Genomic DNA, 17,807 nt, shown 5'->3' on the forward strand with positions numbered 1-17,807 from the left:
TCAATCAGAATCATCAATTCTGAAGCCTTTGCTGGTTTAAAGTGTACCAATGTGTGATATCTACTGTCAACAAGGACAGTTAAATTGACAGGTCCATACTCGTTTTCCGTGGCACAGTGTAAATTTTTCAGGACGCGTTATCTCGTTGTGTGTTGTGTGATGAGGTTTAACATTGTTTGCAGGGGCCTCATTGCCTACCATTGTGTTTGTAGTGACCCAATGTCTTAACAGTGAATTTGTGGGGACCAATACCTTACCATTGTGTTTGTGGGGACCTATACCTTACCATTGTGTTTGTGGAGGACCAATACGCGTATATATACCTTACCATTGTGTTTGTAGTGACCCAATGTCTTAACAGTGAATTTGTGGGGACCAATACCTGACCATTGTGTTTGTGGGGACCTATACCTTACCATTGTGTTTGTGGAGGACCAATACGCGTATATATACCTTACCATTGTGTTTGTGGGGGACCAATACCTTACCATTGTGTTTGTAGGGGACCAATACGTTACCATTGTGTTTGTGGAGGCCAATACCTTACCATTGTGTTTGTGGGGACCAATACCTTATCATTGTGTTTGTGGGGGACCAATACCTTACCATTGTGTTTGTAGGGGACCAATACCTTACCATTGTGTTTGTGGGGACCAATACCTTATCATTGTGTTTGTGGGGACCAATACCTTACCATTGTGTTTATGGGGACCAATACCTTACCATTGTGTTTGTGGGGGACCAATACCTTACCATTGTGTTTGTGGGGGACCAATACCTTACCATTGTGTTTGTGGGGGACCAATACCTTACCATTGTGTTTGTTGGGGACCAATACCTTACCATTGTGTTTATGGGGACCAATACGTTAACATTGTGTTTGTGGGGGACCAATACCTTATCATTGTGTTTGTGGGGGACCAATACCTTACCATTATGTTTATGGGGACCAATACCTTACCATTGTGTTTGTGGGGACCAATACCTTACCATTGTGTCTGTGGGGGACCAATACCTTACCATTGTGTTTGTGGGGACCAATACCTTACCATTGTGTTTGTGGGGGACCAATACCTTACTATTGTGTTTATGGGGACCAATACCTTACCATTGTGTCTGTGGGGGACCAATACCTTACCATTGTGTTTGTGGAGACCAATACCTTACCATTGTGTTTGTGGGGACCAATACCTTACCATTGTGTTTGTGGGGGACCAATACCCTACCATTGTTTTTGTGGGGGACTAATACCTTATCATTGTGTTTGTGGGGACCAATACCTTACCATTGTGTTTATGGGGACCAATACCTTACCATTGTGTCTGTGGGGACCAATACCTTACCATTGTGTTTGTGGGGGACTAATACCTTACCATTGTGTTTGTGGGGACCAATACCTTACCATTGTGTTTGTGGGGACCAATACCTTACCATTGTGTTTGTGGGGACCAATACCTTACCATTGTGTTTGTGGGGGACCAATACCTTACCATTGTGTTTGTAGGGGACCAATACCTTACCATTGTGTTTGTGGGGACCAATACCTTATCATAGACCCTTCTTAATATTGCCTCATGAATATTCATGTTTAAACCAGAACGAGGCTAAGTGAGGAAGCGTCCCTAGTAATGTGCAGCTATGGCTACATCATACAGTGATAGAGATTTAGATTTAATTACTTCACTTACCTTTTCATTTATTGAAAACTATATCCAAACACAAAAACAAAACAAAAAACCAAACATCCTCTGAACAGAAGAGCATGAATAAAGGACTGAAGTGTTTTAGCGAAGGAAATATACAGTATACATATTCCTATGTTCATGTGTAGTGGTTGTCGAAATTCAGTGCCTGGTCTGTCCTCTTTTATTTGTCAAGGCCAAGCAACATTAAAATGTTGGTACTCATCCCTTTACTAACACTGCCACATGTAATATATATAGGGTGTCAGAATGTCTGAGGACAAGAAACAAATAATTACAGGGGGATGCCATTCCTAAACCTCATTATCAGCATCTCGAATTGCTCTCCCCTTGTTGCCTTAGGGACTGTACTTGGGTCCAGTCTGTTAACATATCACAGCAGCCCCTCACTGATCCCACCTTGTCATTAATTTCATTGTAATTATAGATAAGAATTTATACAAGCAAAAAGTCTTATCTCAAACTGCACCTAGTCCTTACAGGCCTTTAGGGTCAGTCCTCTAAATAGAAAATGGAAACCTTATTTACTCAATTAAGTACCCAGTATACTAGACTTGTACATGACCAGAAATGGAAAACAGATTATTCTACATGTATATATTATGGAACTCATGACTTTTAAACTCATTTTATAGTAAAACCAGTCGGAAAAGGTTGTGAAGTAACAGGGAAATGCTACCGTTTCCAGAGAAAAAAAATGACTCGTCACATCAAATCAATGAAAACATATCAATGCATTTATTTTGTGTCGTTCACTTTTGATAGATAACCAAGACATAAAACGTTTGTCATTATGTAAACATAATGAATTATTTATATGGATATCATAACTACATTACAGGTGAGTTTAGGTGATATCAACACTCTTGAAGTGAGTAAGGCTGTACCAGCTTGCGAAATTCAAGATTATAAGTCAAAGAGCTATCCCAGTTAAAATTGCAAAGACATCCCGGCCACAAACTTGGCAAGTCCCAAGAGGGGAGAAAATCCAAGGAAAGGCTGTCCAGGATTTAAAGATAAGCGGGTATTCATCACAGAAATCCGCACTGAACTTGTCTACGACTAACCAAAATCTGAAAACAACCCCATTCAACCCCATTCAACCCCATTCGTGGAGAAAATGTTAAATGGGACACAAAGTATAGAAGTCTATCTCCAGTACCACTTGATGTATTGATTCTCTCTTCTTTAACACAAATGAACGTACTAGCGGTAGAATCAAAATTTGGTAATATACCACAAGGCTCTCTTTTGAGTGTTCAGCAAAAATTAGAAAAGGAGTATGTTTTAAATATATTTGATGAAAATCAAACACTCAGATCTTGTTTTAATAATCCTGCACAAAGGCGAAAAAAAAAATAAGAAAAGCTCGTCAATGAGCAACATAGAACGCTTTCTACCACTAAGACTAAAAGTTTCACTACTTTTGTAATATGCACTCTGCATGTTTTTAGCAGTATACATAAAAAGGTAAGAAAATGTAAACATGTTTGAAACCCTATGTAGAATGAAATTAGAGAATCATCTGTTGAAAATCTATTTACACAAATGTTTTCCATGCTTAACTGCTGATGTTAAGCATGTCAACTCTTTCTCCTTTTCAGACAGTTGTTCTTCAGGATTTTTAATGTTGTTTTTGGCTGTTTCCAACACTGTCTCTATTTTTCTCCTTTTTGTGCTGCTTTCTTCTGATTCTGTGTTATCTTTACTAAACTATTCTGTCACTTGTGTCTCAATACACATTGTCTCATCACTGTAACATAAAGAACGTGTATACACTACATGCATATTAAAGGTATATGTATGTAATAACTGTGTTATAATCAGGTGCAATTTAAATGCATATCCATATTTACTATATTAAATAATGTTTTTGTATCAAAATTCATATCTGTAATATAAATAGCAACCTGCACATTTACTATGATATTTACGGTATTAAACTGAACACTTATTTTATGAAATACTTGAACTGCTTGCAATTGTTATTTTATATATGTCTTGACATGTACTGTTCACTTGCAGAAAAAAATAACAAGAAAGGAAAAATGATTGACCATAGTATGCGTTTACATGTATTAGGTGAAGGCTAACCTACCTTGAATAATTGCCCTTCATCTCTTCTTATTTTTATAATCCACTGCTTTTTGATATCCTCATCTTTTGGAATATGGTGAAAATGAATAGAATCACCATAAGTTCCATTGGATACACAATTTTGTGCACAATAATGTTGTTTGTTTTTGCTACATGTAGCTTGACTGGAAGCCATTGTGTATGCGTTGCTACGGTGGCTGTACTCACTTAGCCTCGTTCTGAGATAGGAATGCTAGGCATGCATATAATTTGAGAGAGGCCTATTGTGTTTGTGGGGGACCAATACCTTACCATTGTGTTTGTGGGGGACCAATACCTTACCATTGTGTTTATGGGGACCAATACGTTAACATTGTGTTTGTGGGGGACTAATACCTTACCATTGTGTTTGTGGGGGACCAATACCCTACCATTGTGTTTGTGGGGGACTAATACCTTATCATTGTGTTTGTGGGGACCAATACCTTACCATTGTGTTTGTGGGGACCAATACCTTACCATTGTGTCTGTGGGGACCAATACCTTACCATTGTGTTTGTGGGGGACTAATACCTTACCATTGTGTTTGTGGGGACCAATACCTTACCATTGTGTTTGTGGGGACCAATACCTTACCATTGTGTCTGTGGGGGACCAATACCTTACCATTGTGTTTGTAGGGGACTAATACCTTACCATTGTGTTTATGGGGACCAATACCTTACCATTGTGTTTGTGGGGACCAATACTTTACCATTGTGTTTGTGGGGACCAATACCTTACCATTGTGTTTGTGGGGGACCAATACCTTACCATTGTGTTTGTGGGGGACCAATACCTTACCATTGTGTTTGTGGGGGACCAATACCTTACCATTGTGTTTGTTGGGGACCAACACCTTACCATTGTGTTTGTGGGGGACCAATACCTTACCATTGTGTTTATGGGGACCAATACCTTACCATTGTGTTTGTGGGGGACCAATACCTTACCATTGTGTTTGTAGGGGACCAATACCTTACCATTGTGTTTGTAGGGTACCAATACCTTACCATTGTGTTTGTAGGGTACCAATACCTTACCATTGTGTTTGTAGGGGACCAATACCTTACCATTGTGTTTGTAGGGGACCAATACCTTACCATTGTGTTTGTGGGGACCAATACCTTACCATTGTGTTTGTTGGGGACCAATACCTTACCATTGTGTTTGTGGGGGACCAATACCTTACCATTGTGTTTATGGGGACCAATACCTTACCATTGTGTTTGTTGGGGACCAATACCTTACCATTGTGTTTGTGGGGGACCAATACCTTACCATTGTGTTTATGGGGACCAATACCTTACCATTGTGTTTGTGGGGGACTAATACCTTACCATTGTGTTTGTGGGGACCAATACCTTACCATTGTGTTTGTTGGGGACCAATACCTTACCATCGTGTTTGTGGGAGACCAATACCTTACCATTGTGTTTGTGGGGGGCTAATACCTTACCATTGTGTTTGTGGGGACCAATACCTTACCATTGTGTTTGTAGGGTGACCAATACCTTACCACTGTGTTTGTGGGGGACCAATACCTTACCATTGTGTTTGTGGGGGACTAATACCTTACCATTGTGTTTGTGGAGACCAATACCTTACCATTGTGTTTATGGGGACCAATACCTTACCATTGTGTTTGTTGGGGACCAATACCTTACCATCGTGTTTGTGGGGGACCAATACCTTACCATTGTGTTTGTGGGGGGCTAATACCTTACCATTGTGTTTGTGGGGGACCAATACCTTACCATTGTGTTTGTGGAGGCCAATACCTTACCATTGTGTCTGTGGGGGACCAATACCTTACCATTGTGTTTGTGGGGGACTAATACTTTATCATTGTGTTTGTGGGGGACCAATACCTTACCATTGTGTTTGTGGTGACCAATACCTTACCATTATGTTTTTAGGGGACCAATACCTTACCATTGTGTTTGTGGGGGACCAATACCTTACCATTGTGTTTGTAGGGGACCAATACCTTACCATTGTGTTTGTAGGGGACCAATACCTTACCATTGTGTTTATGGGGACCAATACCTTACCATTGTGTTTGTAGGGTACCAATACCTTACCATTGTGTTTGTAGGGGACCAATACCTTACCATTGTGTTTGTGGGGGACCAATACCTTACCATTGTGTTTGTAGGGGACCAATACCTTACCATTGTGTTTGTAGGGGACCAATACCTTACCATTGTGTTTGTAGGGTACCAATACCTTACCATTGTGTTTGTAGGGTACCAATACCTTACCATTGTGTTTGTAGGGGACCAATACCTTACCATTGTGTTTGTAGGGGACCAATACCTTACCATTGTGTTTGTGGGGGACTAATACCTTACCATTGTGTTTGTGGGGGACCAATACCTTACCATTGTGTTTGTGGGGGACCAATACCTTACCATTGTGTTTGTGGGGGACCAATACCTTACCATTGTGTTTGTAGGGTACCAATACCTTACCATTGTGTTTGTAGGGGACCAATACCTTACCATTGTGTTTGTGGGGCAGGTCTATCACATTAAGATGTACATTCACTGGTGAAACATGGTCATATCCACCTTTAGAGGACATCTGTGATTGCACTTCACTCATCTGAACATAAATATAGATACAGGTTAGGATAATACACAGAGGCCAATGTTCAGAATAAACACAAACTTTAACTGTATCTATTCTGTAGAGAGACCTGGGGACAGAACACTTTTAACTCAAGAAAGTAAGCTGAATATTGGACAATGAAAATCCATTTAGTAGCATCATTACTTGGATTATTTTATACATGGGCTTATTGTCAGATAAATACGGAACTGAGGGAACAGATATTTGGATAAATGTGAGGGAAATTTGACAATTTACTCATTTACAATCTATTTCTACATTTTCATAAATTGACAACGTAAAATAATAATCGTTGAGGTAACCATATAGTTTGAAAACTTTATATATACCATATATATATATAGTTTTCCATGGTATAAAACTTTACCGTGCTGTTGGAGGATGATACACCATTTCCTATGTCTCGTGACCCGATGTGTCCGGTGTGACGGAAATCTGTTGGCTGACCAATCATACTGGGGTCTATTCGCCGTCGTCGCTTCTGCAAATATCAAAAAAATGTTTTAAGTCATCAAACATTTGTGTTGACATGATATTTGAATATATTTAATATTTTCTAACATACCGGTAATGTAAGTGTTCGATTTAGAAAATATTTTTCTCAAGAACCTTAGCGAGTGAAAATTGTCACTATATATACTGAGGCCAAAGATATGAGGTCGTAACAACATTTCCATAGCTAAGGCTGAATTATAAGTCACTATACCGAGGCCAAAGATATGAGGTCGTAACAACATTTCCATAGCTAAGGCTGAATTATAAGTCACTATACCGAGGCCAAAGATATGAGGTCGTAACAACATTTCCATAGCTAAGGCTGAATTATAAGTCACTATACCGAGGCCAAAGATATGAGGTCGTAACAACATTTCCACAGTAACAAGGCTGATTTAAAAGTTTGTCGTACAGATGTACTTTATATTTTTACAGAAGTAGTGAACAACAATTAAATAACATTTGTTATATATGACAAGATTCACATTCAATGTTCACTACCTCTAGTCTTTACCTTAACACATGCAAGTGTATATAGATAGAAATGAAATTGCATTTTCAGGGCTATACCAAGTAAATCAAATTTCATTTACAAGTTTCTATTTATAGGTTTCTATTTCCCAGAATCGTAACATTCCAGAACACCTGGTTTTATTTTCCTTGTATACCATCAAGATACCCACAACTGTACATCCTTATTTTCCTTGTATACCATCAAGATACCCACAACTGTACGTCCTTATTTTCCTTGTATACCATCAAGATACCCACAACTGTACATCCTTATTTTCCTTGTATACCATCAAGAAACCCACAATTGTACGTCCTTATTTTCCTTGTATACCATCAAGATACCCACAACTGTACGTTCTTATTTTCCTTGTATACCATCAAGATACCCACAACTGTACATCCTTATTTTCCTTGTATACCATCAAGATACCCACAACTGTACGTCCTTATTTTCCTTGTATACCATCAAGATACCCACAACTGTACATTCTTATTTTCCTTGTATACCATCAAGATACCCACAACTGTACATCCTTATTTTCCTTGTATACCATCAAGATACCCACAATTGTACATCCTTATTTTCCTTGTATACCATCAAGATACCCACAACTGTACGTCCTTATTTTCCTTGTATACCATCAAGATACCTACAACTGTACATCCTTATTTTCCTTGTATACCATCAAGATACCCACAACTGTACGTCCTTATTTTCCTTGTATACCATCAAGATACCCACAACTGTACATCCTTATTGTGTTCATATTTTGCAGTTGTTTTATATATTTTGGGGGAGTAAATAGAGCGACTCACCATCCCAGGGGGAATACATACAGCCACTCACCACCCCTGGGGGAGTAAATACTGCCACTCACCACCCCTGGGGGAGTAAATACAGCCACTCACCACCCCAGGGGGAGTACATACAGCCACTCACTACCCCAGGGGGAGTACATACCGCCACTCATCACCCCAGGGGGTGTACATACAGCCCCTCACCACCCCAGGGGGAGTAAATACAGCCACTCACCACCCCAGGGAGTGTACATGCAGCCACTCACCACCCCAGGGGGTATACATGCAGCCACTCACCACCCTAGGGGTGGTGAGTGGCGGTATGTACTCACCCTGGGGTAGTGAGGGGCTGTATGTATTCCCCCTGGGGTGGTGAGTGGTGGTATGTACTCCCCCTGGGGTAGTGAGTGGCTGTATGTACTCACCCTGGGGTGGTGAGTGGCTGTATGTACTCCCTCTTGGTGGTGAGTGGCTGTATGTACTCCCCCTGAGGTGGTGAGTGGCTGTATGTACTCCCCCTGGGGTGGTGAGTGGCTGTATGTACTCACCCTGGGGTGGTGAGTGGCTGTATGTACTCACCCTGGGGTGGTGAGTGGCTGTATTTACTCACCCTGAGGTGGTGAGTGGCTGTATGTACTCACCCTGGGGTGGTGAGTGGCTGTATTTACTCCCCCTGAGGTGGTGAGGGGCTTTATTTACTCCCTCTGGGGTGGTGAGTGGCTGTTGGTATTCCCCCTGGGGTGGTGAGTGGCTGTATGTACTCACCCTGGGGTGGTGAGTGGCTGTATTTACTCACCCTGAGGTGGTGAGTGGCTGTATGTACTCACCCTGGGGTGGTGAGTGGCTGTATTTACTCCCCCTGAGGTGGTGAGGGGCTTTATTTACTCCCTCTGGGGTGGTGAGTGGCTGTTGGTATTCCCCCTGGGGTGGTGAGTGGCTGTATGTACTCACCCTGGGGTGGTGAGTGGCTGTATGTACTCACCCTGGGGTGGTGAGTGGCTGTATTTACTCCCCCTGAGGTGGTGAGTGGCTGTATGTACTCACCCTGGGGTGGTGAGTGGCTGTATGTACTCACCCTGGGGTGGTGAGTGGCTGTATTTACTCCCCCTGGGGTGGTGAGGGGCTGTATGTACTCCCCCTGAGGTGGTGAGTGGCTGTATGTACTCCCCCTGGGGTGGTGAGTGGCTGTATGTACTCACCCTGGGGTGGTGAGTGGCTGTATGTACTCACCCTGGGGTGGTGAGTGGCTGTATTTACTCCTCCTGAGGTGGTGAGGGGCTGTATTTACTCCCTCTGGGGTGGTGAGGGGCTGTATGTACACCCCCTGGGGTGGTGAGTGGCTGTATCAGTGTATGTACTCCCCCTGGGGTAGTGAGTGGCTGTATGTACTCACCCTGGGGTGGTGAGTGGCTGTATGTACTCCCCCTGGGGTGGTGAGTGGCTGTATTTACTCCCCCTGGGGTGGTGAGTGGCTGTATGTACTAATTATGTAAAGATCAGCCAATGTTTAAATGTAGTTAACATTTCAATAAGTAATCTGTCACATTCAATACTCCGTTGATAACATTGCCAGTGTTATTTTCACTTTTTCTGTCTGAGATATTACGGTGTCTGTTTACTGTCAAGTAGAGGTCATTTATGCGCTTGACATCAAAGGCAGTATACGAAGCCATTTGCAAGCGTTTAATCAACCATGATTGATCTGCTACAAAACAATCACCAGGCGTCCTCAGCTTAATTGGTTTTAATTAATTGTTTATCTATCGTGGTATTGTCACTCTTGCAGTCAGTGAAGTGTCAGAATTTCGTTACGGTCTGTGAGCAGGTCAGTATCTGACCAATGCCCCACACATTTGTCTTTCACCAGCCAGCAAGCGTTACCTGCCATAGGCCTAAGTGAAACTAACAAGATGAATAGGGGCTCCATATGGGGTTATCAAGACATATTCTCAAAAATCGGGAGAATACCCTATGTTTTATCTATACAATCGGGAAACGGATCAGGGAGTCTGGAATCGGGAAATTCCCGACTAAATCGGGAAAGTTGGCAAGTATGAATGTGTCTACCAATAAATGTGTCTACCAATAATCAAAAACATTGTTTAAATTGACAGGTGTCCAAACCAATAATAACTTTATTTGCATTTGTAAAATTGTCATCCAGAATCAAAATTTCAAAAGAGTCATTTGTATTTCTTTGTTGAATAAACCAACATTAAATATGCATAGTTCTGGATATATATTGTCATTCCTTACGTTATCCCCACTTATACCGTAAGTGGTACATTACAGTTGTGTTATTATCCTGGTCCATTATACAAGCTATACACATACTAAAAACTGGGAACACAAATTTCATGTAATTATGTGTCTCAGGTGTCCCGTATTATTAACATTAATTCAACATGTCAAATTTATTGTTGTAATTACCTGATTTTTTCTAAAGCTGATTGTTCAATTAAACAAGAGGCCCATGGAGCCTGTATTACAGTTTGCATGTATGATTTAAAGTGTAATCTATTAATTATAGTAATATAATATATGAGTATGTGAAATATATATGTCTAGAAAGTGACATGCGAATGCACCTTAAATGTAATGTCTGTTTTTAGAGACATATTATCGTAGATTATGTACATAGTACCACTAATCGTCTATAATGCACCAGTCTATTATTAATTCCATTTGTAAAAAATTATGCACATTTAATTATTCCTACATGCATGTCATTCAAATGTATTCGTATATACACTTATGTATTTATTCTGTTTATAAAATCTTCATTTTGGAAGAAATAAAAGAGAATAATATGGTTATAGTGTGGGGATCCCAACTGCTTTAAAGAAATAACAAAGTCCAGACTCTCTAAGGGTCTGACAGACCTTAGGAATTGTTTTTAGAACATGCATTCATTACTTTACGACTATGCAAAATCTGTTCCCCGTTCCTCAAGGATGTTTCTGACTAAATTGGGTTCAAATCCATTCATAACTTTATGACTAGTAGTGATTTGAAGGAATTACCTCTATTTGCTCTATGGGGCCCCGCCCATTTGGCCCCTCGTTGGTCAGAGTCACCATTTATGCAAAATCTGTTCCCCTTCCCCCAAGGATGTTTTTAACCAAATTGGGTTCAAATCCATTCATCAATTTATGACTAGTAGCAATTGAAAGGAATTACTTCTATTTCCCCTATTGGGCCCTGCCCATTTGGCCCCTGGGGGGTCAGAGAGACCATTTATGCAAAATCTGTTCCCCTTCCCCCAAGGATGTTTCTGATCAAATTGGGTTCAAATCCATTCATAACTTTATGACTAGTAGCGATTTGAAGGAATTACCTCTATTTCCCCTATGGGGCCCCGCCCTTTGCCCCTTCGGGGGTCAGAGTCACCATTTATGCAAAATCTGTTCCCCTTCCCCCAAGGATGTTTCTGATCAAATTGGGTTCAAATCCATTCATAACTTTATGACTAGTAGCGATTTAAAGGAATTACCTCTATTTCCCCTATTGGGCCCCGTCCATTTGGCCCCTCGGGGGTCAGAGTCACCATTTATGAAAAATCTGTTCCCCTTCCCCCAAGGATGTTTCTGACCAAATTGGGTTCAAATCCATTCATAACTTTATGACTAGTAGCAATTGAAAGGAATTACCTCTATTTCCCCTATTGGGCCCCGCCCCTTTGGCCCCTCAGGGGTTAGAGTCACCATTTATGCAAAATCTGTTCCCCTTCCCCCGATGACGTTTCTGACCAAATTGGGTTTAAATCCATTCATAACTTTATGACTAGTAGCGATTTGAAGGAATTACCTCTATTTCCCCTATGGGGCCCCGCTCCTTCGGGGGTCAGAGTCACCATTTATGCAAAATCTGTTCCCCTTCCCCCAAGGATGTTTCTGACCAAATTGGGTTCAAATCCATTCATAACTTTATTACTAGTAGCGATTTGAAGGAATTACCTCTATTTCCCCTATTGAGCCCCGCCCCTCCAGCCCTTGGGAGTCACCATTTATGCAAAATCTTATTCCCTTCTGCCAAGGATGTTTCTTACTAAATTTGGTTAAAATCCAATAAGGACTTTTTGACTAGTAGTGATTTGAAGCAAATGTTGACGGACGGACAGACAGACGACGCACCATGACATAAGCTCACTGGACCTTCGGTCCAGGTGAGCTAAAAACAGCTGTAACTGTATGTGAAATTCAAAATCTAAAATGTGTGTAGGGCTTCCTAGGTGAACATGATTACTTGGAGAGAAATCAAACTCTGATTTGTACATAGCACAATCAATAAACAAAGTCTAATTAACAGTAAATTTTATAAGTGTTGTAACTTATAATTATTGGTTGTAAATTGGAGATATGTTGTAACTGACTGGGTGTAAACTGGAGATGTGTTGTAACTGACTGGGTGTAAACTAGAGATGTGTTGTAACTGACTGGGTGTAAACTGGAGATGTGTTGTAACTGAGTGGGTGTCAACTGGAGATGTGTTGTAACTGACTGGGTGTAAACTGGAGATGTGTTGTAACTGAGTGGGTGTAAACTGGAGATGTGTTGTAACTGACTGTGTGTAAACTGGAGATGTGTTGTAACTGACTGTGTGTAAACTGGAGATGTGTTGTAACTGACTGGGTGTAAACTAGCAGTGTTTTTGTTTGGCCTGTTTTACCGCCGAATATCGGCTGTTTCCCCAAGGCCAAAAATGCTGTATTTTCCCAAAATTTCAATGGAGTTTCCCAATTATTAAAGTTGAAAAAATTTTTTGAAAATGTTTCTTTTACCTATTCTGACATTGTGTTATTGATAACATCGCGACTTCCGAAGCCATAAAGTATTTTCCAAACCTAACTAATATGAACGTTATCACTTCATACATGTAACATCATCCCGTAGGCCTAGAGGCGTGCAATCTTTGTTGTTTTAGATCTTGATCTTTAAAACGCTTTGTAATAAGATGTCAGTGATTTCAAGCGCTCAGATGATGCAGACATAGTAAAACCAAATACCCTTGAGTGGTCGCTTAATACAGATTCGACTGTACTACACAAATGACCGACTAAAAAAAACATGAAGTTCTTGTTAGAATTAGTGACACATTAATAAGGATACTGATAGTAATTATCCAAATTATATATTGATATGTATTCTACTCAAAAATATGTGTACATACAACCACCTTGTGCGGGGCTTGCTACATTATCGGCTGTAAACTGAGTAGGAGGGATTTCTTATACCCTGTCAGAGTGCAGTGATCAATGCATGGTATGAATACTCATTCTTACTGGGATTTGCCACTTGAACAAGGAGCTTTTGTTGACTGATTAAGAGGAAATTGTTGATCTTTTAAAAGGATTAAAACAACAAATTCAGAACTTTACTAGCAACAAGTCATATCTCACCATGCTGGCATATTATGGGCACATGATGATTTTAAACCACTTATAATGTGTTCTTTTTGTAGCAAGTGATGTTTACTTTAATAGTGCTGAAAACATGGTGAACTATATATTAATAAATTCATTTGACAAAATCAGTACTGGTTTTTTTTTTGCAATTTGGTATTTTCCCAAATTTCTAAAAATGTCAATGAATTTTCCCAACTCAAAAGCCACGGGAGGCTGAAAAATAATGGGAACAAAAACACTGACTAGAGATGTGTTGTAACTGAGAGGATGTAAACTGGAGATGTGTTGTAACTTATTGGATGTAAACTGGAGATGTGTTGTAACTGACTGGGTGTAAACTAGAGATGTGTTGTAACTGAGTGGGTGTAAACTAGAGATGTGTTGTAACTGACTGGGTGTAAACTGGAGATGTATTGTAACTGACTGGGTGTAAACTGGAGATGTGTTGTAACTGACTGGGTGTAAACTGGAGATGTGTTGTAACTGAGTGGGTGTAAACTAGAGATGTGTTGTAACCGACTGGGTGTAAACTGGAGATGTGTTGTAACTGACTGTGTGTAAACTGGAGATGTGTTGTAACTGAGTGGGTGTAAACTGGAGATGTGTTGTAACTGACTGGGTGTAAACTGGAGATGTGTTGTAACTGACTGGGTGTAAACTGGAGATGTGTTGTAACTGAGTGTGTGTAAACTGGAGATGTGTTGTAACTGACTGTGTAAACTGGAGATGTGTTGTAACTGACTGGGTGTAAACTGGAGATGTGTTGTAACTGACTGTGTGTAAACTGGAGATGTGTTGTAACTGACTGGGTGTAAACTAGCAGTGTTTTTGTTTGGCCTGTTTTACCGCCGAATATCGGCTGTTTCCCCAAGGCCAAAAATGCTGTATTTTCCCAAAATTTCAATGGAGTTTCCCAATTATTAAAGTTGAAAATTTTTTTTAAAAATGTTTCTTTTACCTATTCTGACATTGTGTTATTGATAACATCGCGACTTCCGAAGCCATAAAGTATTTTCCAAACCTAACTAATATGAACGTTATCACTTCATACATGTAACATCATCCCGTAGGCCTAGAGGCGTGCAATCTTTGTTGTTTTAGATCTTGATCTTTAAAACGCTTTGTAATAAGATGTCAGTGATTTCAAGCGCTCAGATGATGCAGACATAGTAAAACCAAATACCCTTGAGTGGTCGCTTAATACAGATTCGACTGTACTACACAAATGACCGACTAAAAAAAACATGAAGTTCTTGTTAGAATTAGTGACACATTAATAAGGATACTGATAGTAATTATCCAAATTATATATTGATATGTATTCTACTCAAAAATATGTGTACATACAACCACCTTGTGCGGGGCTTGCTACATTATCGGCTGTAAACTGAGTAGGAGGGATTTCTTATACCCTGTCAGAGTGCAGTGATCAATGCATGGTATGAATACTCATTCTTATTGGGATTTGCCACTTGAACAAGGAGCTTTTGTTGACTGATTAAGAGGAAATTGTTGATCTTTTAAAAGGATTAAAACAACAAATTCAGAACTTTACTAGCAACAAGTCATATCTCACCATGCTGGCATATTATGGGCACATGATGATTTTAAACCACTTATAATGTGTTCTTTTTGTAGCAAGTGATGTTTACTTTAATAGTGCTGAAAACATGGTGAACTATATATTAATAAATTCATTTGACAAAATCAGTACTGGTTTTTTTTTTGCAATTTGGTATTTTCCCAAATTTCTAAAAATGTCAATGAATTTTCCCAACTCAAAAGCCACGGGAGGCTGAAAAATAATGGGAACAAAAACACTGACTAGAGATGTGTTGTAACTGAGAGGATGTAAACTGGAGATGTGTTGTAACTTATTGGATGTAAACTGGAGATGTGTTGTAACTGACTGGGTGTAAACTAGAGATGTGTTGTAACTGAGTGGGTGTAAACTAGAGATGTGTTGTAACTGACTGGGTGTAAACTGGAGATGTATTGTAACTGACTGGGTGTAAACTGGAGATGTGTTGTAACTGACTGGGTGTAAACTGGAGATGTGTTGTAACTGAGTGGGTGTAAACTAGAGATGTGTTGTAACCGACTGTGTGTAAACTGGAGATGTGTTGTAACTGAGTGGGTGTAAACTGGAGATGTGTTGTAACTGACTGGGTGTAAACTGGAGATGTGTTGTAACTGAGTGGGTGTAAACTAGAGATGTGTTGTAACTGACTGGGTGTAAACTGGAGATGTGTTGTAACTGACTGTGTGTAAACTGGAGATGTGTTGTAACTGACTGGGTGTAAACTAGCAGTGTTTTTGTTTGGCCTGTTTTACCGCCGAATATCGGCTGTTTCCCCAAGGCCAAAAATGCTGTATTTTCCCAAAATTTCAATGGAGTTTCCCAATTATTAAAGTTGAAAATTTTTTTTTTAAATGTTTCTTTTACCTATTCTGACATTGTGTTATTGATAACATCGCGACTTCCGAAGCCATAAAGTATTTTCCAAACCTAACTAATATGAACATTATCACTTCATACATGTAACATCATCCCGTAGGCCTAGAGGCGTGCAATCTTTGTTGTTTTAGATCTTGATCTTTAAAACGCTTTGTAATAAGATGTCAGTGATTTCAAGCGCTCAGATGATGCAGACATAGTAAAACCAAATACCCTTGAGTGGTCGCTTAATACAGATTCGACTGTACTACACAAATGACCGACTAAAAAAAACATGAAGTTCTTGTTAGAATTAGTGACACATTAATAAGGATACTGATAGTAATTATCCAAATTATATATTGATATGTATTCTACTCAAAAATATGTGTACATACAACCACCTTGTGCGGGGCTTGCTACATTATCGGCTGTAAACTGAGTAGGAGGGATTTCTTATACCCTGTCAGAGTGCAGTGATCAATGCATGGTATGAATACTCATTCTTACTGGGATTTGCCACTTGAACAAGGAGCTTTTGTTGACTGATTAAGAGGAACTTGTTGATCTTTTAAAAGGATTAAAACAACAAATTCAGAACTTTACTAGCAACAAGTCATATCTCACCATGCTGGCATATTATGGGCACATGATGATTTTAAACCACTTATAATGTGTTCTTTTTGTAGCAAGTGATGTTTACTTTAATAGTGCTGAAAACATGGTGAACTATATATTAATAAATTCATTTGACAAAATCAGTACTGGTTTTTTTTTTGCAATTTGGTATTTTCCCAAATTTCTAAAAATGTCAATGAATTTTCCCAACTCAAAAGCCACGGGAGGCTGAAAAATAATGGGAACAAAAACACTGACTAGAGATGTGTTGTAACTCATTGGATGTAAACTGGAGATGTGTTGTAACTGAGTGGATGTAAACTGGAGATGTGTTGTAACTGACTGTGTGTAAACTGGAGATGTGTTGTAACTTATTGGATGTAAACTGGAGATGTGTTGTAACTTATTGGATGTAAACTGGAGATGTGTTGTAACTGACTGTGTGTAAACTGGAGATGTGTTGTAACTGAGTGGGTGTAAACTGGAGATGTGTTGTAACCGAGTGGGTGTAAACTGGAGATGTGTTGTAACTTATTGGATGTAAACTGGAGATGTGTTGTAACTGAGTGGGTGTAAACTGGAGATGTGTTGTAACTGACTGGGTGTAAACTGGAGATGTGTTGTAACTGACTGTGTGTAAACTGGAGATGTGTTGTAACTGACTGTGTGTAAACTGGAGATGTGTTGTAACTGAGTGGGTGTAAACTGGAGATGTGTTGTAACCGACTGGGTGTAAACTGGAGATGTGTTTTAACTGACTGTGTGTAAACTGGAGATGTGTTGTAACCGAGTGGGTGTAAACTGGAGATGTGTTGTAACCGAGTGGGTGTAAACTGGAGATGTGTTGTAACTGACTGGGTGTAAACTGGAGATGTGTTGTAACTGACTGGGTGTAAACTGGAGATGTGTTGTAACTGACTGGGTGTAAACTGGAGATGTGTTGTAACCGAGTGGGTGTAAACTGGAGATGTGTTGTAACTGACTGTGTGTAAACTGGAGATGTGTTGTAACTGAGTGGGTGTAAACTGGAGATGTGTTGTAACCGACTGGGTGTAAACTGGAGATGTGTTTTAACTGACTGTGTGTAAAC

At 39.8% G+C, this 17,807-nt stretch overlaps 1 protein-coding gene across 1 annotated transcript in view; it reads right to left on the reverse strand.

The window, feature by feature from the left end:
- The window catches only part of LOC117315480 (CDC42 small effector protein 2-like), a 71,030-nt gene that overhangs the window by 2,097 nt on the left and 51,126 nt on the right, over positions 1 to 17,807 (reverse strand). Inside the window, exons 3-4 of the mRNA XM_033869684.1 lie at positions 6,820 to 6,933; positions 6,323 to 6,425 (exon numbers count right to left, since the gene is read on the reverse strand). Coding sequence (XP_033725575.1) covers positions 6,323 to 6,425; positions 6,820 to 6,933 — 217 coding nt within the window. The remainder of the gene's footprint in view (positions 1 to 6,322; positions 6,426 to 6,819; positions 6,934 to 17,807) is intronic.

The sequence above is a fragment of the Pecten maximus genome, chromosome 17, assembly GCF_902652985.1.
Source record: "Pecten maximus chromosome 17, xPecMax1.1, whole genome shotgun sequence".
In the NCBI taxonomy this organism is placed as follows: Eukaryota; Metazoa; Mollusca; class Bivalvia; order Pectinida; family Pectinidae; genus Pecten; species Pecten maximus.